General features: G+C 37.0%; 1 protein-coding gene and 2 pseudogenes across 1 annotated transcript; 1 reads left to right on the top strand and 2 right to left on the bottom strand.

The window, feature by feature from the left end:
- Positions 1-2,861: 2,861 nt before the first annotated feature.
- On the bottom strand, positions 2,862-8,815 carry LOC120121659 (annotated as a pseudogene).
- Positions 8,816-13,802: 4,987 nt separating this feature from the next.
- On the top strand, positions 13,803-18,491 carry LOC120121658 (annotated as a pseudogene).
- A 1,320-nt stretch (positions 18,492-19,811) lies between these two features.
- LOC120121578 (V-type proton ATPase subunit c2-like) lies at positions 19,812-21,259 on the bottom strand. The gene is made up of 3 exons (XM_039140898.1): positions 21,068-21,259; positions 20,702-20,987; positions 19,812-20,203 (listed from the first exon to the last, which is right to left on the bottom strand). Exons 1-3 carry the CDS (start codon positions 21,144-21,146, stop codon positions 20,071-20,073), a joined length of 498 nt encoding a protein of 165 aa, XP_038996829.1. The 5' UTR covers positions 21,147-21,259; the 3' UTR covers positions 19,812-20,070.
- Positions 21,260-22,608: the final 1,349 nt, after the last annotated feature.

Genomic DNA, 22,608 nt, shown 5'->3' on the forward strand with positions numbered 1-22,608 from the left:
TAGTTTTATGTAAACCTAGCTATTTCTGTTTCTATTATTCTGATATTAATTATTGTTTTTGCTTGAAGTCTTATTTGAGGATATATTAAAGTGTTGGGGTACCTTGAGTCTAATTCCCTTAAAAACTGGCCTTTTGTCTAAAACAGACCGAAAGTATTGATACTATCCATAGAGTATTGATACTCATACAAAAGTTTCGATACTTTCTACAAGTATCAATACTTTTAAACATTTTGAACCACTTAGTTTCGATACTTTCTGGGAGTTTCGAAACTATGGCCCAAAGTATCGATACTCTTGAAAGAGTATCGATACTCTTGCCTAGAAACTCACGAGTTTGCCTGAGAAGAAGAACAAGTTTCGATATTATCCCTCTAGTATCGAAACTCAACCTACAGAGAGCATATAATAGGTGCAAAAACTCTTATTTTACTATCCCAAAGACCTTAATGAGGTCTCCAAACATTATTAATGTTTTATGAAGATACAAAAGAGCATAAATAGGGCTTTAAACATGTTTATAACTCTAAAACATGAAATCTACCATATGAATGCTTCAAGCTTATACAACCTACTACATTTCATCTAAATGAATTACATATGGTATAGTTGACTCAATAGTGAGTTACCTTTGTTGCTAAGCTATTGGAAACGTCAAAGACTCAACCCAAAGTAAGCTTTTCCTTCCCTCTAGCTTTGGAGCCTTCTCCAACCTCTTGCACTAAACAAAACCAATTGCAAGGATTACTAATTGTTGTTAGGGGTTAAGAAGGGTTTTAAAACACTTCCTAAGGTTATAAATATCTAAAAAATGGATTGGAACCATCTAATTTCTTAAACCTTCTAAAACTCATTTTTTAGAACTATAGTGAAATGAGTGGTTTGAGAGCTTGAAAGAAAGATCAGGGAGTGCTGAATTAGTTTCTTACCTTGATGTTCCTAGAAAATTCCTGAAGGGAACTAAATCTCTCACCTTACTTAGAGAGTTAAGGAATAAGATAAATAAGAGATAGGGAGTTTGGGACAGAAGACAAAGATGAAGAAAATAGGGAGGCGAAGAAATCATACGTGAGATCACTGTTCATAAATGGTTTTCAACTTTTGAAATCCTCAATGGTGTAATTGCTCTTTTGGTCCTCTTGATTTTGGTTGCGAACTAAAAACACACTTTTTAATCTCTATTGGGCTTACCTCAAGCCCAAATCCCCTTTAATTTGAGTTAAAGATTCCTACAAGCTAAGGGATTAAACCAAGTGCCATCTCGGGTTAGCACAATACTTCTAACCTGGGATTTGAGGCTTTTACAAACCAATTCCCGCCACTGATCACTGTGTCATCGTCGTCCCTACAACCAAATCAACCCAAATAAAAAATAATCAAATCAAACAAAAAATAAATAAAACCTAAAAAACTAAATCGATCTTGGAAAATTTGGTATCCCCACCAATCTGGATTTACCATAGACATAACCATCATTAAACCATTACTTCTTTTCCCCATCACCATAGCCTCACCAAACGAGAAACCACCATCATTTTATAACAGGCAACAACTGTAATGAAAAAGGAGGAGTTCGAACGAAAAAAGAGAAAGAATAAAAATAAAAAAAAGAGGATTAAAAAAACAAAAAGATAATATAAGATAATCAAATAAAACAAAGAAAATACCTGTCTTTTCTCCTGTGAAGTGTGATCGCCACCGAAGGAGAAGCCTTGTCTAAAAGAGACGAAGATAACCCAAAAAAATCCTTAGATCTAAGACATAGGGAGTGATTTTCAATTTGTGGCCATTTTTGAGGATTTATGAAAGAAATGGGTTATTTTAGGATAGATATTTTGAGCTTCGACCGCCGTGAGCGGCGACGGAGCATGACAATGAAAAGTGACCATTCTCACCATGAGGGAAAATTACAAAGAGTTCATTCTCATAATTTTTTAGGCGGCAGAAATGAAAAGAAAATAAAAGATTAGGTTTCATAATCATATAATGACACTTTTATAGCAACATCAAAACGATGTAGTTTGAGTTAAGGCAACCAAGTTTGGGCTATAGGGGTTAATTGTGTAAGGGATCTGTACAGCTTTAATTTATCTCAATTTAATCCTCAATTGTTACTTTTATTTATTTTAATTTGACCTATAAACTTCACGCACGTTACATTTCGATCACTATTTTAATATTAATGTTATTTATGGATTATTTATATATTTAGTCCTTATGGTTTTATTTCTTATAAGATTTAGTCATTGTATTTATTACATATTTGTTATTGAAAACTTGAATGTATATATCATGATTTTTTATCTGTACACGAATGTACATTAAATGTCACTTACTCGAATATTTTCGTAGAATGTGCTTGAAAAGTAGAATTTGATAAAAGTATCATTATTCGATATGATATTCAAATGAAAAATGAACTTGAAATAGATCGAGTCCATTTTTGCAATTTTGTGATTTAAAATAATTAATCAATGCTCGATAAAAAGGATCATATTTTAATTTTTGACTTTGATTTACAAATTCCATTACAACAACGTATAAGCAATTATGTATCAATTTTGGATGCTATCGGGGTATTTATAATTTTCCACACATAATCGACTCCAAACAATTTAAATTGAATCATTGACAAACGCTGACCAATTTTTGTCTTAAAAATAATTTTCTTAAAATTGTTTTAAAATACATTTTTATATATTCGACCTACCTAACTTAAATGTCGATGACGACTCTAAATTTATAATTAAATGAATTTTATCAAAAATTTAAATTTTCTATAATAAAGTTATAATTATTTTAAAATTATTTTTAAAAAAATCTGGCTGTGACACTTATTACAATATACTATAAATAATACAATTTCTTCATGAAAATAAATAGACACCATTATAAGACCTGTAAAAAAACAATTGCAGCATACAATAGCTAGAAAAAAGAAAGTGAAGTTGTTCACCATTTTCTTGTTTTGAACTTCGGGTGCACTTCAAAATGCAATGTTCAGTATCTCCATGCTTAAGCTCTCCAGCATCACGTTTTCCATGAATTCGCATTTAGCCGGTTCAGCCTTGATGACATTGCTTAGCCTCAGCTTGAACGAAAAAGAAGGAAGATGAGTGATTGGGATGTTCTCACAGTTGCAGAGCTCAATCATGTACCCATCCAGGTCATGGAAGAACACCTGGTCGACACTATTCCCTTCGTCTTCGACCACCACCGTGACATACTTCATTCCCATGCCTTCGAGTCTCCCCTTGACAAGGCCAGCATCGATACACTATCATCACATTCACAGAACAAAGAACTTGTTATAACCAAAGCTGCAGCGGCTTAGTTTCTGATAGATTTGATTCGAAGTCATATATTATACCTGAAAGGATATGTGGCTGTCCTTGGGATTAATCGGCCGGTGCTCAACAATTTTATCGAAGTCATCCATTGATGAATTCTAAATTAAGTGTATCCCAATGCCATAATTATACAACCTGTTGGGAAATAAACAAGTAACAAGTAAATTCCCTATAACCAGATTAATGAGAATGCGAAATAAAAATGGAAAAATAATACTCGAAAAATTGATAACGGAGTTCAACCAATTGTGTCTATGTCTCCGAACTGCTGCAGATCTTTTACTAAGAGAGAAAATTTACAGGTGTTTACAAAACACTCACTACTCACAAGAAAACTCTCTAGTATTGGGAGAAAGAAATGATTTGGGATTTTGGGATGATTTTGAAGCTAAATGAGCTAGGGTATTTATAGTTGAAGCTTAGGGACTAATCTTTGAAAATACCCTAAAGTTTAATGACTAAAAATAATTAACCCTATTACAAAATTCAACAAAATTAGGCAGCCTAATTTTTGTTGAATTATCTAGCCGCCCATGTTGATTTAGTTCAGCCGCCCCACTTGCAAATCTTTTTTTTATTTGACTTTCAACAATCTCCCACTTGAAGACTGATTTTAATCTATCTTCACACCTCGATCAGTGCAGCAGCATTTCTCGTCTTGTTATTCTAGCATGCCAACTGAAGCTGAACACAACTTCAGTTTGTCCGTAGTCACCGTCTTTGTCAACATGTCTGTCGGATTTTGAGCTCCACTAATCTTTTCAAGTTTCAAAATCCCATCTAATCTTTTCAAGTTTCAAAATCCCATCTTCCAGAAGAGACCGGATAAAATGATATCGCAATTGTATGTGCTTCATCTTGGAATGAAAAGATGGATTCTTCGCTAGATGGATAGCACTTTGACTATCGCAATACAAGACATTGTTTTCTTGTTTCTTGCCTAACTCTTCCAAGAAACTTTGGAGCCAAACCATCTCCTTGCTGGCTTCCGTAACAACGACATATTCTGCTTCAGTTGTGGAGAGAGCAACTATCTTCTATAGTTGAGAAACCCAACTCACTGCGGTTCCTCCTAGAGTATAGGCATACCCTATAGTGCTCATTCTGATGTCAACATTCCCGGCTAAGTCAGCATCTACATAGCCTGTCAGTATCATATATCCACCTTTGAAACAAAGTGATTTATTTGTAATACCTCGCAGATATCTGAGGATCCATTTGACTGTTTCCCAGTGTACCTTGCCCGGCTTATTCATGTACCTTCTTGAGCAATATCTGGTCTAATACAAACCATGACATACATCAGACTTCCAATTGTTGAGGCATATAGCACCTTCACCATGTATGCACGCTCTTCCTCCGTCTTTGGTGATTGTTCTTTGGAGAGTCTAAAATGAACACCTAAAGGTGTACTTACTGGTTTAGCATCTTGCATGTTGAACCTAGAGAGTACTTTGTTGATGTAATCAGCCTATGATTACATCAAAGTCACCGACTTTGTGTCACTCTTAATCCTCATCCCAAGAATCTGCTTTGCAGTGCCCATATCCTTCATAGCAAACTGCTTCAACAATTTTTGCTTCAAGTTTATAATCTCTTGCATGTCTGAGCCTGCAACGAGCATGTCATCAACATACAACAATAAAATAATGAAGCTATTGTCGAACCTCTTGATGTAGCAACAATGATCTGCTTGGCATCTGGTAAAACCACTGCTACTCATGAAACTATCAAACTTCTTGTACCACTGTCTAGGAGCTTGTTTTAAACCATACATGCTCTTCTTCAACCTGCATACCAGGTTTTTCTTGTCTTCTTCTATGAAGCCTTATGGCTGCCTCATATAGATTTATTCCTCCAAATCACAATAAAGGAAATCTGCCTTTACATCTAACTGCTTAAGATGTAAATTCTTTGCAGCTATAATTTTCAACACCAGTCTGATTGTAGACATTTTTACGAATATAGAGAAAATTTCATTGTAGTCAATACCTTCTTTTTGTTGAAAGCCTTTGACAACCAATCTTGCTTTGTAGCGTTTGCTCCCATCGTGCTCTTCTTTGATCCTGTAAATCCACTTGTTATGGAGCGCTTTCTTATCTGGTGGTAATTCAGCTAATTCCCACGTCTGATTTGACATAAGTGAGTCCATATCATCTTTCATGGAAGACTTCCACTTGACTGAATCCTCCATTTGCATTGTTTCATCATAGCACTCTGGTTCACCATTGTCAGTTAGCAATAAGTAGTGCAAAGAAGGCAAATAACACTGGGTTGGTTTAGGAATTCTAGAGGAGCGTCTCAGTTCCGATTTGCGTGGTTCTTCTTGAACTACTTCAGGATTGATCTGAACATCATTTCTAGAAATTTTCTCGAACTCAGCAAATTCCTTTATTTCAGCTTTGGTATTGGAGCTACTTGATTCTACGGTTGCCCTGTCTTTGTACATCACATTTTCATTGAAAATGACATCTCTGCTTCTGATGATCTTCCAATTTTCATAGTCCCAAAAACGGTAGTCGAACTCATCACCACCATAACCAACAAAGACACATTTGTTGGACTTGGCATCAAGTTTACTTCTTTCAGCATAATCTATGTGTACATAAGAAATACAACAAAATACTCTTAAGTGTGAAAGGTTTATTTCTTTCTTACTCCAAACTTCCTCTGGTATTCTGCCATCCAAAGGAACTGAGGGCCCAAGGTTTATCAGGTAAGCTGCAGTGTTGGTAGCTTCAACCTATAGAAATTTGGGTAATCCGACATGTATCCTCATGCTTCTGGCACATTTATTCAGAGTTCTGTTCATGCGCTCTGCTACGTCATTCTGCTGCGGTGTCATGGGAACTGTTGTCTCCATCTTGATCCTATTATTTGTGCAGAAATCTCTGAATCTACGATTTATGTACTCTTCTCCATTGTCAGACCTCAACCGCTTGACTTTTAAACCAGTCTCGTTTTCCACCATGACCTTCCATTTTCTGAAGGTATCAAAGACTTCTGATTTCTTCTTCAGAAAATAAACCCACATCTTCCTTGTTGAATCATCGATGAAGGTGACATAATATAGTGAGCCTGCAAGGGATGGAACTGGAGATGGTCCCCATAAATCAATATGAACCAACTCTAACTTTTTTGCCTTGGGTGTCTTGCCAATCTTTGCAAAACTGACTTTCTTTTGTTTGCCAAAGATGCAATCCTCACATAGTCTGACATCTACATTCTTTAGATCCGACAGCTTCCCTTTTGACAAAAGTGTCTTCATCCCTTTCTCGCTCATATGGCCAAGACTTTGGTGCCATAGGTTTGATTTTCCATCAGCATCTGCTACTGCAATGATATTCGCTAAATTTGAGGTTATATAGAGAGTTCCAGTCTTCTTACCACGATCAATGATGAGTGCTCCTTTGGTAATCTTCTATTCACAGCTTGAAAAGGTTGTGATATATCATTCTCCATCAAACTGTCCTACAGAAATTAAATTTCTTTTGAGGCTAGGAATATGTCTCACTCCTTTTAGCGTCCAGGTGGTCTAGTTTGGTAACTTTAATCGGATGTCTCCTTTTTCGACGATCTTCAAGGTTTCATCATCAGCTAGATGAACCCTCCCAAAATCACCACTGACATAGTTCTCCATGATTTCTCGGCATGGGGTGGAGTGGAAAGATGCCCCTGAATCCAAGATCCATGATTCAATCAGATTGTTGACGCTTAGAATCATGGCATCACCTGTCTCCTCTATCACATTGGCAGAATCCTGTGCGCCGGTATCTTTCTTCAGTGCTTGACAATCTCTTTTAAAGTGACCCTTCTTGCCACAATTATAACAGGTAAAATCTTTCTTTCTCGTTCTTGATTTTCCCCTTATGAATTTGGATCTGCCACGATTTGAATTTCTTTCTGAAGTTCTCCCTCTAGACTCCGTGTGCAAGGCTGAGGAGGTTGATGCTTCACCCGATTCTCTTCATCGAATTTCTTCGCTCAATACCAGATCCCGAACATCATCGAATTTCAATTTACTATTTCCCGACAAGCTACTAACTGTTGTAACACTAACATTCCAACTGTCTGGTAGAGATGATAAGAGAATTAAAGCTCGAACTTCATCATCGAATTCAATTTCCACGGAACTCAACTGGGTTGTGATAGTGTTGAGTTCATTTAGGTGTTGAGCCACTGATGCCCCTTTCACCATCCGCAAATTGAATAATCGCCTCATCAAGTGAACTTTGTTTGAGGCCGATGGCTTCTCATACATACTGGAGAGAACCGCCATAAGACCTGTCGTGATATTTTCCTTTGCTATGTTGAAAGCAAAATTTTAAGACAGCGTCAGTCGGATGACTCCGAGGGCTTGTCTGTCGAGAAGAGCCCAGTCTTCATTCTTCATGCCCTCTGGTTGCTTTCCTGAGAGAGGTTAATATAAATTTTTTTGGTACAAAAAATCTTCAATTTGCATCTTCCAAAAGCTAAAGTCCGTACCATCGAACTTTTCAATTTTCACATTCCCTTCGTCTGCAGCCATTGTTCCCACTCGAATTTGGCTTCGTTTGGATCGTTTCTGACAATTCTTGCGAACCACCTTGTATTAGAACACCTCTATCGACAAATTCGTATCGACGACAAAATTTTTACTATTTACGAAATTAACTATTCATATGAATAGTAATAAATAGTAACCTCGCAAAAAATTGACAAAATTCACAACCAAAAGCTCTGATTACCATTTGTTGGGAAATAAACAAGTAACAAGTAATTTCCCTATAACCAGATTAGTGAGAATGCGAAATAAAAACGGAAAAATAATACCCGAAAAATTGATAACGGAGTTCAGCCAATTGTGCCTATGTCTCCGGACTGCTGCATATCTTTTACTAAGAGAGAAAATTTACAGGTGTTTACAAAACACTCACTACTCACAAGAAAACTCTCTAGTATTGGGAGAAAGAAATGATTTGGTATTTTGGGATTATTTTGAAGCTAAATGAGCTAGGGTATTTATAGTTGAAGCTTAGGGACTAATCTTTGAAAATACACTAAAGTCTAATGACTAAAAATAATTAACCCTATTACAAAATTCAACAAAATTAGGCAACCTAATTTTTGTTGAATTATCTAGCCGCCCATGTTGATTTAGTTCAGCCGCCCCACTTGCAAATCTCTTTTTTTTATTTGACTTTCAACACAACCTGCAAGAAACAAAGGAGATCAGACAATTAATATCTTGTTTCATTAAAAACTGGCTTTTCAGTTTAAAACAACAGGCATACCAAGCTCCATTGAACTTGAAAGAAGAGGGTCGTTTGATGAGAACAAAGCCCAAGACTTCTTGGTAGAACCTCGCGGATTGGGAAATCGATCGATACAACAATGAGACATGATTCAATGAGAGAAGTGGCAATGCGTCGTAGTTGTGTACTTCCTCGATCTCCATCATGCAATTTTCACTCTTTTACACTTTGTTTTCTCATCAAACACTTTGCATGGCTAGGTTACTGCCTTGGTCCTTTTATAAAGAAAAATATTTGGGGAAGCAAGCACCTAATTTCCTGAATTTATGAGGAACTTTCCTACAAAATTCTTTTATTAACAATCAGATGCATACTGCATATTGCTTTAAAGCGCGTTTTCTTCTCAAAAGATGAGAGCCATGAAACAAGTTACAAGAAGAAACAAAGTTGACAGCTTGAATTTGTTGCCTAAACCCGTTTGAGTAAAATATGTTCATGTTGAATACAACTATATGGTTCATTGGTTACTAAAAATGGTGATTTCGAAAGCTATATAATCAAACAAACATCAAGCAAAAACAGAGCCCTTCGAGGTATCCGAAAGATAGAAAGTGCCAAAGTTCCAAAAAAATTGGGAAATTTCTTTGATGTTTCCCTGATGTCTCACTCAAACGAATGCACGAGTTTGACAGTTGACAGATCCTTGTTTGAATCATTTCGAGCTCTACATAATTGCCCATGCATTCGTCGTGATGGCTAGACACGGTTGCTGATAAATGCATTAATTTTCTGGCAATACTAATAATATTATTACTATATAGGTAATGGGATGGACTGTGTACTAGTCTAACTTCGAATGTCCATTATCCTATAAATAAAACCTTGAGGTCGTGGGAAGAAAGTTGATTTTTTAGAGTATTTTGTTCGTGGGATTTTATATGTTTCGAGTAAGATTTTGTTGATTACTTTATTGTTTATTTTGAGATTCAAGTGTTGAGATATTCATTTGCAATCGACAAGATTGATTTAGAGAGTTTGTTTTAAATATATTTCCTTTATTTTAAAATAGAACAACTTCAATGGTTTAGTGACCTACAAGGTAGTTTATCCAATATATTGATATACTATACATGAACCCAACCTATAAGCAATTATATTTAGTAGTTTTTCCCCCATCTTTTTTTTATTTATGCTATGAAGTTGAGGCTCCATTGTCATCCCACTATTCGTCCACTACCTTGTAATCAAATAGTCGAGGGCCTGAAGGTTAACTTGATATGCAGCGAATTCCCCTAGGAACCCAGTTCACCTTCTTGATTTTAAGGGCTTTGCTGGACAAACAAAAACTCTTGAAAGGAAAACACAGTGATTTGTACCAATCTTGGAAACGAATATGCCCTACACGGAACCTTTGAGTGAGTAGTAAAAGAAAGTGTTAATCTTCCTAGAAATCTTAGGTTCGAACAATTACATCTGTATGTAGGATATACATGCGTAGTTACTCATACTTTTTTTTTTTAAAAATACATGCCTTGTCCTCATAATGCATATTCCAAAGTATTGGACAAATCTTCAAATCAGGTATTTGCATAATTACATGTCCATCTTTTTCTTATGAAGAAATATCTCAAATTATATATCTTTTTCTTATTCAAATAAAACATAGATGATCACAAACAAAATTTTCATTCACATGCAAGGGCCTCTTTTCAATCTCTGTTATCAAAAAACCTTATTCTTTTTTTGTTTTAATTCAAAAGCTAGTTTTGTTTTTCAAAGAGAACCTCTAAAAAACGAACTAACAATTAAACAAAAGAAATAGACACTATAACCACTTCAATATCTCACTTTCATAAGCATGAAAATGAAAAGATGTCAACTTTGAGGCTATCAAAGCTGAAGAATTTGAAGTTTGGTGTTGATGTAATGATTGTGGTAAAAATATGGCACAAAAAAGAAGTATTTCTTTTATTGTAATTCTACAATTGCGGAGAGGATATCGATTTTCTTTCATGTGAGTGTCTATATTTGGGAATTGGAATTTCTGATGAATTATTATTGGATTTTGTTGGTTTTTTACAGGTCTAAATACAGATAAAACTAATAAGAGAAAGGGGGAAAATCAGTGTGTGTTTAAAAGTTAGTCAAGGAAAGTGGCAGCAGCCGGCTGTTAACATTTTTGTCAAAGTTTGGCAAGGATTTTGAATTTAGGTAATGGGTAAAATGTACTTTACTCATTGCACTTTAGGGTATTTTCAAAGATTAGTCCCTAAGCTTCAACTATAAATACCCTCGCTCATTTAGCTTCAAAATCATCCCAAAATCCCAAATCATTTCTTTCTCCCAATACTAGAGAGTTTTCTTGTGAGTAGTGAGTGTTTTGTAAACACCTGTAAATTTTCTCTCTTAGTAAAAGATTTACACTAGTCCGGAGATGTAAGCAAAATTGGCTGAACTCCGTTATCAATTTCGGGTATTATTTTTTCGCTTTTATTTTGCATTCTCACTAATCTGGCTATAGAGAAATTACTCGTACTCTGTTTATTTCCCAACAACTGGTTTCAGAGCTTTTGATTGTGAATTTTGTCAATTTTTCTGTGAGGTTACTATTCACATGAATAGTGAATTTCGTGAATAGTAAAATTTGGTCGGCGATACGAATTTGTCGACGGAGGTGTTCTAATACACGGTGGTTCGCAAGAATTATCAGAAACGATCCAAAAGAAGTCAGATTCGAGTTGGAGCGATGGCTTTGAGAAACGAAGTTGATGAGCTCAAGAGGGAGCTGCTCATATGCAAGGGAACAATGAGTGAATGGGATGCGCTCAAGACCTTCTTGGAAGGACTTAGACCAGGGGCGATGCTCGGAAGATAGCAAAGTGATGCCCAGAGACTTTCGGAGGCCATAAATGTAGCCAGAAAGCTGACTAAGCTTGCAGGTGACAAGCGAAGTAGCGATGTGTCCTCCAAGCACATGCCTAGAGATAGTGGCGACAGTGGTGGAGACCGAAAAAAGGTACAACAGGGATATGGTAGAGAAAGCTCTTCGAATGGCCAAGGTGAGCCATCGACTGTTCGTAGCCAAGGAAAGCCATCGGGAAAGAATGACAAAGCTAAGTCCGGTGTAAAGAAGAAGGAGAGCAAGGAAAAATTGAAGTGCTACTTTTGTGATGGTCTTCATTTGATTAGAAGATGTCCCGAGAAGCGTCGCCTTATAGCCATCTTGAAGAGGATGGAAGAAGGAAAAGTAATGGGAATTGGCGCTGTCGCAAGTGTTAAAGCTACTAAGCCAGGAAAAAGACTTGGCCCGATTAATGGGATCAATGCGGCCAAGCAAGGATCGAGACGAGGCAAGACTGTTGATGTTGAAGTAGCCAAACCTGGAAGAAAACGTGACGAGACTGCGGGTGTCAAAGCAGTCGAGCATAAGAAGGGACCCAGTACGATAGTAAGAGATAAAGCTGTCAAGCCGAGGGTACAAAGTGAGCAAGTATGCTCACAGTATGCCAAAATAGAGGCGTGGTCCAAGTTGAGGCGTCTCAGGCATAAAGGGACACTTAAGGAGTATGTGAGTCAATTCAGAAAACTCATGCTCAAAGTCCCAAGTTTGACTAAAGAATATTGATTCTTCACTTTCATGTTCGGATTAAAGCCGTGGGCAAAGAAAGTGTTGGAGCGAAGAGAAGTCAAGGGGTTGTTTGAAGCCTTGACAACTGCCACGTCTATCAAGGAATTTGGAGTTAAGAAGAACAAGACTTCCAAAGCAAAGCCAATAGCCGAGGGTAGCGACAAGAGATTCCGCGATGAAGGCCAGTCAGAGGATGAGGAAGGTTGTTCCTCGAATAGTAGAGAAAGTCCACTCAAAGATGAACCAGATGGTTGATCTGGTGAAGATGTGTGCAGTCTTGGCACAAGTTCAAGTGTCAAAGATGCTAAGTTGAGGGTAAGAGTCGAGCAAACGAGGGGGCGCAAACTTAAGATGCCAGAAGTGTTGCGAGATTACCCGAGGGGAGCCGAGTCATCCAAGGTGATGGATGAGACCAGGATCGAGTTGTCCAAAGAAGATGACGAACCTAGGATCGAGGAGGCGTTGAGACTTGACTCAATAAGGTTTATTTCTTCCAAGGCGAATAGAAGCCAAGTGCAAGAGAAGTTGGCCACGTCCAAGGAAGTTGTCGAGCATGTTCGAGCAGAGAACATGGCTTCAGAGACCATCATAAGAGAAGAGTCGAAGCAAGGTCTTGCCGAGGATGTTCAAGTGAGGAACAATCCTTCAAAGACTAGTGGACAAGAGTCGAAGGGTGCCAAGACATTAAGGGACAAGATAACCACGGAGAAACTGCCCAATAACAAGTGGGTTTACAGGGCGGTGACTACGGACAAACTGAAGTTGTGTTCAACTTCAGTTGGCATGCTACAGTAATAAGAGTATAAATACTGCTGTATTGATCAAGGTGTGAAGACAGATTAAAATCAGTCTTCAAGTGGGAGATTGTTGAAACGTTAGTCAAGAAAAGTGGCAGCAGCCGACTGCTAACATTTTTGTCAAAGTTTGGCAAGGATTTTGAATTTAGGTAATGGGTAAAATGTACTTTAGTCATTGTAATTTAGGGTATTTTCAAAGATTAGTCCCTAAGCTTCAACTATAAATACCCTAGCTCATTTAGCTTCAAAATCATTCCAAAATCCCAAATCGTTTCTTTCTCCCAATACTAGAGAGTTTTCTTGTGAGTAGTGCCTGTAAATTTTCTCTCTTAGTAAAAGATCTACAGCAGTCCGGAGACGTAGGCAAAATTGGTTGAACTCCGTTATCAATTTCGGGTATTATTTTTCCGCTTTTATTTCGCATTCTCACTAATCTGGTTATAGGAAAATTACTCATACTCTATTTATTTCCCAACAGTGTGATTGTTGTCGTCCCAAATGTAAATCTGGGGAAAAACCAGGCATTTCCTTGGACAAAAGGGAATGCAAGGTGTATTCCAAATCCTAAATCCCAAGGTAAAAAAGAAAACATCTTGATTCTCAAAAACTTCAATTTCTTTTTCCTGTGATGAAATATTGTAACATGAGAATCTGGCTTTGAAATTTACGAGTAAAGAACAAAATTTTGAGTGAATTTAGCACTAACACATGATTACTTGTTGATTGCAGACAATGATTGCAAATGTCTAAAAGTTGGGTGTTTTTATAGGTGCCAACGAGACTTCATTGTCTGAGTATTTGAAAACTGATCCCCTTGATTGAATAGAGAAGCGTATAGGTGATAGGAAGCTGAAGAGAATAGGCTACAACCTCATTGAATTGAATTTTCTATTCATGTTATAGTTTCCATTAGCATTTTTTTAAAGAGGGAAGCTGAGAGATGGTGGTAATGGATGGTAGAGAGAAGGAAATGCATGAGCCAATAGGTTGTGAGGAGAGAATTTTTGTTTAGTTTCGATTGCGGCCTCTCAATGACAAGGAGATCAATAGGCATGATGTTTCTGACTGGGAATGCATCAGTTATAACAATATCATATACCGAAACAACCTTTTGGTTTCTGAGAAATCCATGTACTCTTCTGCTTATACATTTGGTAAGTGCTTAGCCTTTTAGATATCCAGTTCATCTAAATTTGATTGATTTCCCTTAGTTTATATCCTTACCTATGTTTTGAAATTGCCTCCATGATAGAAAATTTTAATGACAGCTGCAGTATGATAGAAAATTTTACTGCAGAAACCTTTGAGTAGGCCCTAAGATGATAGAAATATTTTTCCTTCAAGCCCGTTTATATAGCGGGAGTGCGAAATTCCTTTACCGATATACATTTTGTTACTTACTACTGGTGCACCATGATGATCTTATAGCCACTTTTAGATTTTAGGCCTCTAATGCAGTAGTATAATTAAAGCATGTTGTCATGTATGGATTTGGCATTAATTGTTTCTATTGGAATCATGTGTCTCCCTGGTGACTTTTAGACAGGGTTTTTAGCTCTGATTGTCCCAATAGGAAAGTGTATGAAGGAGCTAAGGAAATTGCCCTTTGAGTTGTCAGGGGCATAAACTGTGAGTTACATCTCTTTCATATCTTGTTGGATGCTCCCAAGGCTCTTTTGTGGTTCCATAAGAAACTTCCTAATCTCAACTGTCAATTTTTTAACTATATTTCAGCAACCGTTTTTGCTTAGGGCAAACGAGCAGCGGAAAAACTTATACGATGACTGGAATTACGGAGTATGCCATGGCAGATATATATGATTACATACAGAGGGTAATGCAGACATACAATGATTTTTGTTGCTACCTTGTGGTTACACCTTTCTGCTGTATTTCCCTCATTGACAGAGAAAAAGAAACCTTTTCTGTAGCAAAAGGAAAGAGAGTTTATCTTGAAGTTCTCTGCTATGGAGATTTACAATGAATTAGTCAGGGACTTCATTAGTGTAGAGGGTTCTCCCCTTCGGCTTTGAGATGATCACGAAGTGAGTTATGTCCTATGTTATAAGGAATGAGTTTTATGGACGTATTTTACTAACAGATATCTATTTCGATAGAGGGGGACGGTTGTCAATAAACTCACCGAAGAAACTCTGCGGGACTGAAATCACTTTAAGGAGCTTTTATCTATTTGTGAAGGTAAGATTATGTCAACAAGTCTTCCTTTCACTTGATATTGACTGCATATTTATGCATGCTTTGGTGCACATTGGCAGCTCAAAGACAAATAGGGGATACTGCTCTCAATGAGACAAGCTCTAGATCCCATCAAATTTTGAGAGTGGTATGCTTTGTGTTCCATTGCAAAACTTTCAGATATTATTCGCTTAACAATGATCTGAAATTTATTTTCATATCATCTGTCTATTTGCCATTCATCAGGCAGTCGAAAGTTCTGCACCGGAGTTTTTAGGCAATGACAGATCAAGCACCCTCGTGGCCTCTGTGGTATGAAACAACATATATCTTTTTCGGTCAATATTTGATTGATCAACCAATGTTTGAAAGCAACTGACATTTTCATTCTGTTTCATCTAGAACTTTGTTGATCTTGCAGGAAGCGAACGTGCGTCTCAGACATCTTCAGCCGGTGCTAGGTTGAAAGAAGGTTGCCATATAAATAACAGTTTAGTAATGCTTGGAACTGTTATCCGCAAGCTGAGGCTAGTTATTTTATCAGATAACTTCTGAATGTTTGTAGCACTTCAAGAAATCCTCTGTTGTATCTTGTTATAAATTTGTACTTTGTTGCATCAAGGGAAAAAGTGGACACATTCCTTACAGAGATTCGAAGCTGACCCAGATACTTCAGTCGTCCCTAGGAGGCAATTCTAGAACTGCTATAATTTGTACCATGAGTCCGGCACGGACCCATGTTGAACAATCAAGAAACACCCTATTGTTTGCAAGTTGTGCTAAAGAAGTGACTACCAATGTTCAAGTCAATTTGGTGTTGTCTGATAAAGCATTAGTGAAGCAAATGCTAAGAGAAATGGCTAGATTAGAGAATGAGTTGAAAATTGCAAGAACAAAGCCAACTTCCTTGATTTCCGATGCGTTGCTGCGAGAGAAAGACCTTGAAATTGAAAAGGTGATGATATAAGTTTAGTGAATACATCTTTGTCTTTAATCCATGAATTATTGTTTTGATTCTCCTTCATGCTTCATGCAGCTAAAGACAGATGTAGCCATTCTGATTCAGCAAAGAGACCTTGCTTGGTCTGTGGTCGAGGGGATACGACAAGCGGCTAACAATGGAAGTCCTAGAGATGAAAAACCAGTGAAAGTATATGTATATGGATATTACTAAAGCATTTGATGCATCTTTTAAGCTCACTTCACCATCCAAAGTTTAATTCCTGCATGTCCTCTTTCACCATGTGAGTTCAGACTCTCGGTACCCCAAACTGCGAGTGAGAGATAGAGATTCACTGGACTCTGCAAATTTAATCATTGTGAGACCAGTTATGTCTGTTGGAGTTAGATCCCGCTGTCCTTCAGATATACTTAGTTTCAGCTCCGAACAGTGGCGGATGCAATTAGCCTCCATAGGGGCCAAGTGCATCCCATTATTTTGGAAAAGTGATTAAATTTAGCTTAATGTGTTAAGGAACAAAGAAAAAAATTATAATTTTTGCATACCCATTACTTTCAAGAAAAGAAAATTAAAATTTTGGACCCCCATTCATAACTTTCTGGATCCGCCACTGGCTCCGAAGAGAACTTCCTTCAGCTTCCCGACTTCAAATTGACTATACCATGTCCAAGTGCCTCCTCCCCACAGTTGTCACCGAGGTTTCCTGCTTTTTTCGGTAGTACTCTTTGCCAGGAGGACAATAACGATGAAAATTCAGAGGCACCTTGCAAGGAAGTTCGTTGCATTGACCCGAATTCAAGTATGAATACATATTTGGACTCAAGTTTTTCAGAGTCTCGCCCAAAGATTCATTAATATGATGTCTCGTCTCCTGGGGAAAGCTCAGCTATTTCAGGAGTGATAGAAGTTGACAATGAAGATACATCAAAGCAAGAATCCAAGTCATCCCACTTAATGAAAATATAGTTCTTGCATCTCTTGAAAAAGCATATTTATGTCAGCTGAAAGATGAACACTATGGCTGTAGAAGCTTGAGATTTACTAGGAGTAGAAGTTGTAAAGCGAGTCTGATGACTGTTTCTCAGTGGATTGAGAAGGTACAAGAGAATCATGGCGTATCTCCCGTACAAAATGCGAAAGATTTCACTGGAAGACCATACACTTTCCACAGGAAATCTTCTGCATTGAAGTTTGATCACCAGAGCGAGGCAGAGGAGTTTATTAGAAATATATCTCGAAATTCTTCAATATGTGCTACTGTTAATGAGCTTAATGCCGTGAGATCACCACTTGAATCTCAAATTTCTTTTACAAGTGTCGCTGGTTGGAGTGTCCAAACCCCACAGAATCAGATTAGTACCGATTTCCGTACTTCAAGATGAGGAACCGAAGAAATGTCTAGCAAGTACGAGAACCAACACAGTGAGTCTCCAGTGAGTATTTGATTTCCTTTATCCTGATTATATTATAAAGGATATACTTTACTATGAAAGTTCGAGTAAAAACATGTTCATGCATGACCGGTACAGGCAACGAACGCAACACCAGAGACTTATGGAAGCTCTTCGGCGTGGCCTTCAGAATTTAAGAGGCTTCAAAGAGAGATAATTGAACTTTGGCATGATTGCAATGTGTCACTGGTCCATAGGACTTACTTCTTCCTGCTATTCAAGGGAGATCCAAACGATTATATATACATGGAGGTGGAACATAGAAGGCTGTCCTTCATGAAGAATGCGTTGACCAATGGCCATAAAGCGGTCGATAATGGTCGAGTCCTTACTTGCGCTTCAAGGTATATATATGTGTTTGTGTGTTAATATGCTTATTACATCAACCTACCACTGATGTTTTGAACTTTGCAGACAGTGAGAAGGCTCTACGACGGGAGTGGCAAATGCTGTGCCAGAGGGTAAGCAAGAAGCTCTCCAAGGTCGAAATAGAGAATTTGTTCCGTAAATGGGGAATCAGGTTGAACGCGAAACAAAGGAGGTTGAAGTTGGTTAACCTCTTGTGGACTGACTGCAATGACATGGAACACATTGCTGAGAGTGCTGCCATTGTTGCAAAGCTGGCTGGCTTTGAAAACTGGAGAAGACGTTCAAGGAAATGTTTGGTCCTAACTTTACACTGGGAGGGACAACACACACCCATGAGACAATACTTTGAAACGCAGTGTATTGTCGATGCTATAGGTGTTAATTATATATATACATCATAGTTGTTTGATTTCATCCACATTTATCTCCTTTGTTGCTTTCAGATTCCGATTTTGAAACTCTGTTTCCAAATTTTAGTGCAATGGAAGTGTTTGTAAACCGGTTAAAACGAACATCAAGGATCAGTTTAAATACTTAAATCGTAAACCTGTTAAAAAATTAAATTTATCAGATAACAGTACCCAATAATTTTGAACATGAAAAAGAAATACAAGGAGAATGTTTATTTATATTTAAATTAAAAAGGATAAATTGCATTGTTCCTCACTAAACTTTACTCTCCTATTTTACTTGTCCTTTACTCTCCTATTTTACTTGTCCTGCTTTCAATTTTCTAATTTGCTCACTGAACTTTACAGATTGAATCATTTTACTCACTCATCTGTTATCTCTCTAACATTGAGATTATGTGTTATTTCTTTACTATTATTTATTATAAAATAATTAAAAACATAAAGGGTAAATTATACCTTTCATCGCTGAACTTTATTTTCTCTCATATTTTGTTCATCTAATTATAAAATAAAAACAGGTGATCGGATGTCACCGTCGACCGCCATAGATGATTGTCGTTCGATCCCAAATTTCATAGGTCGCTTCGCCTCTATACCTTGAGTCCAAATCCGACCTCCATTTCATCGGAACTTGCTCCGAAGTCCAAGAATTGAATATTGAAAGTGAGGAAACTGAAACTTTTCAGTCGAGAATCACGATTTCAAGACATTTTCCGGTGAAACAACCACCAAATTCAGACTTCAAGACGAACCGACCCACAAGTTTTAGGACTAAAACACCACCATCAACAACAATAGACGATCGCCAAAATGAAAAATAATGTGGTGACCGACAACGACAATCAATCACCCTATTTGCAAAATAGAGAGAAAATGAGGAAAGTAGAGAATTCGAAACGACATCGTTAATCGTTTTAGTGTATATTTAAGTTTTTCAAAACAACGTCATTTTGTTACTTGTGACATGTCATAATACCGTTAAAAAGTTAACGGTAGAGTGAGCAAAATGATTCAATTGTAGAGTTCAATGAGCAAATTAGAAAAATTTAAAATACAGAAAGTAAAATAAGAGAGAACAAAATTCAGTGAAAACGGTATAATTTATCCTTAAAAAAATAAAGAAAATGCAGCAGCCTAAAGCAGCACTTTGAAAGAAGACGAGGAGAACTACTTTAGAGAGAATTGAAACTCATAATTAACACAATACTAGCTTTTTGTTTTTCATCAAGTAAAATGATGAAGCTCATAATTTAACCTAAAATTGAATCCATTTACAGCCCTAATAACCTTAACAACGACCATACAACGGTCTCCGAATTAAGAAAGAAAAATGACGTGGGGAGGCTGATAGTAAAACTTCATCATTGTAATACCAAAAGAAAGATGAACAGAGACAGAACTGAGATCAAGTATGATAGAAATGGTCTTTTCAATACATTGAACTTACTTTAGACACCATAAATAGATAAGAAAAGCAATGTAAACACGATTTATTTTGAACTGAATCTATCTTCTAATCATACACACATAGAACGCTTAAATAAGATCCATGAACGAGTTCAGAATAACAACTTCACCAATGCTTCATACTGCAGGATAGTGACAAGAATCGGATGCAAAACAACCAACTAATGCCAACTAGCAACACCCCAAGTTTCAGAATCTTGCCCTCTACTCTGCTCGGGATTGACCGGCACGAGAAGAGAGGATGATACCGACAATAAGTCCATACAGAGCCAAAGCCTCGGCAAAAATTAGGATAAGAATCATCCCAACAAAGAGCTTTGGCTGCTGAGCATTGGCTCTACAAATAAATGCACAGAAAAAACTATATTAAACAAGCATACTCTCACAATTGCAATGAATGTCGAAACCAAGGAATTCTCGGCTTTGTAAAAAATTATGACAGGTCTATATTCTATAGCAACAATTCTCAGCTTCTCTGCAAGCATCAGCAAGATTTTAAAAGAAAATAAAAATGTTCTCTTTCGAAGCTTTTAATCTTTGTAACTTCTACATACCTTACATTTTGTGAACCGAGTAAAATTCCAGCAGATCCAAGGTTAAATCCACTCAACAAGAAGTTTAGCACTATAGTTTTATCAGAATTTGTGAATGTGAGTGAGAAGTGAAGCACATAATCGCAGTTATTACACATTCACATTTTCACTACTATAACCAGCTTCGAAAAAAAATCTATGCAGCAAATGAAAATTGATTCGTGCAAACAACCTTTCAATTCTAGAGAGTTGAAAAGCAAAACATAAAAAACAAATGATTCCAAGCAAATTAGATGACATACCTAACACCAGCATCGCCCACGATTCCAATAGCCATGCCGGCAGAAAGACCAGCGAGGCCACAAGAAAGACCAGAGGAAAGATGAGCATAGCCATCGAAAAGGTAGTAAGATTTGGCCTTCGGGTTAATCCCAGTGCTAATAATAACCGCAATAATCAACCCATAAATACCCAAAACACCGGCCATAACAACAGGGACGATTGATTTCATAACCAGCTCCGGCCTCATCACTCCCATCGAGGCCACTCCTACACCGCTCTTGGCCGTCCCATACGCAGCTCCCATACCTGAAAAAAAATCATTTGCTTGGGGGAAACGTGAACCCATGAAGAACCAAAAATTTAAAAGTTAGGGTTATGGTTTTTACAGGAGAAAACAAGGGCAGCAGCAGCGCCGAGGAAACCAAAGAAAGGAGCAGTTTCATCGCCGCTGAATGTGGAGGCCATCTTAGACTTTCAGTTCTACAACAATTTCGCCAACGATTAGAACAGCTTTGGAAACTATGGGTCGATTTCTTTCAGATCAGAGGAGAGACAGAACCAGGAAATTTCTCAGAGGACCCTCGTGAACGTAATAGTGCCGTAACCAATACCATTATATGAGTCTCGATATTGATTTGGGCTAAATTTCTATGGGCGTATTTTGGGCAAAATAAGACCATTTTATGGGCTCAAATGCCATTATCTAATAGAGACAGCCTCAATAATATTTTCTTTTCAAGTATGGACATGAATTTTTAATATTAAATGGTGGATAGTTATTTATGAAAAAATAATGTTTGATATTTATCTCGGATAAATAAAAAAAATAAGCTGGATCGGACTGGACCAGATTCGGATATTTGTTTGGGACAGACTTATCGGACAAAATAAAGATAGGTAACTCTTGGACAAATTCCATAATTTATTTGATTATCGAAACGTTTCTAGCAGTTTTCTATACACCGTTCAATGATAATGCTCAACAACAATTCTCTTTCCTAAGGGTTGGGGAAATGGTAGAATCCACTTTCCATTTACTACAAACAAAACATAGGGACGTCAAACAAGGGACTACAGACAACAGCACAGCAGTAGCTAGTCCGGCTTACGAAATATACTTTTAGTAAATTTAGAGTAAATTTGGTAGTTTAAAGTAAATTTGGTAAATTTAGAGTAAATTTTAGTAAATTTGGTAGTTTAATAATTAACTAAACATATAATAAGGATATTTTCTTATAATTATTAATATAAATATACAATAAATTAATCACTTAAAATCACACAAAAACCATATAAGGAAAGGTTAAAAATCCTAACCAAATAAACTCGAACAAAAAATAATATGAATAGATTTCACTACATAGACAAACAAACCAAAAAAGAAAATCAAGCTATTGAAAGACTACCGGCAAAAGTCAAACGGCATGAGAAAACCATTCACAATAACAAATAAAGTGTTGGAAAAGTTGTGATAAAATGGGAAATTTGAGGTATATTTTCTAAGGGTAAAGGTGAAGATTCGACTAATAAATTTACTGATTCATATTCTACTCCATGAGATCTTTACAACGATATTCCACAGCTCCAAACAGTCGGGTGACCAATGAGAAATTGATGCTCAAAGTAAAATCCATGTGAATTATGTTGTGTAAGGAAAATGGGAAAATCCATATTGGATAATAAGCACGAGAATGGTTTATATAGACTAATCCACTTATTAGTTATTGAATGACTTCAGATTGTGACTCACACAGAGGTGCAAGGGTGCAAATCCAAGCTTTTTGAGCCCATCGAGGTGAGGGCACACAAACAATGTGAATGTTTGAAGCGGTTGAGGCCTGAGAATATTTTACCCACTATGAATTAAATATTTTTCTTAAATGTGATATCTTTTTGAATATTATGGATTAAAAAAGATATTATATGA

Source organism: Hibiscus syriacus, unplaced genomic scaffold (genome assembly GCF_006381635.1).
Source record: "Hibiscus syriacus cultivar Baekdansim isolate YM2019G1 unplaced genomic scaffold, ASM638163v2 tig00110377_pilon, whole genome shotgun sequence".
NCBI classification, from domain to species: domain Eukaryota; kingdom Viridiplantae; phylum Streptophyta; class Magnoliopsida; order Malvales; family Malvaceae; genus Hibiscus; species Hibiscus syriacus.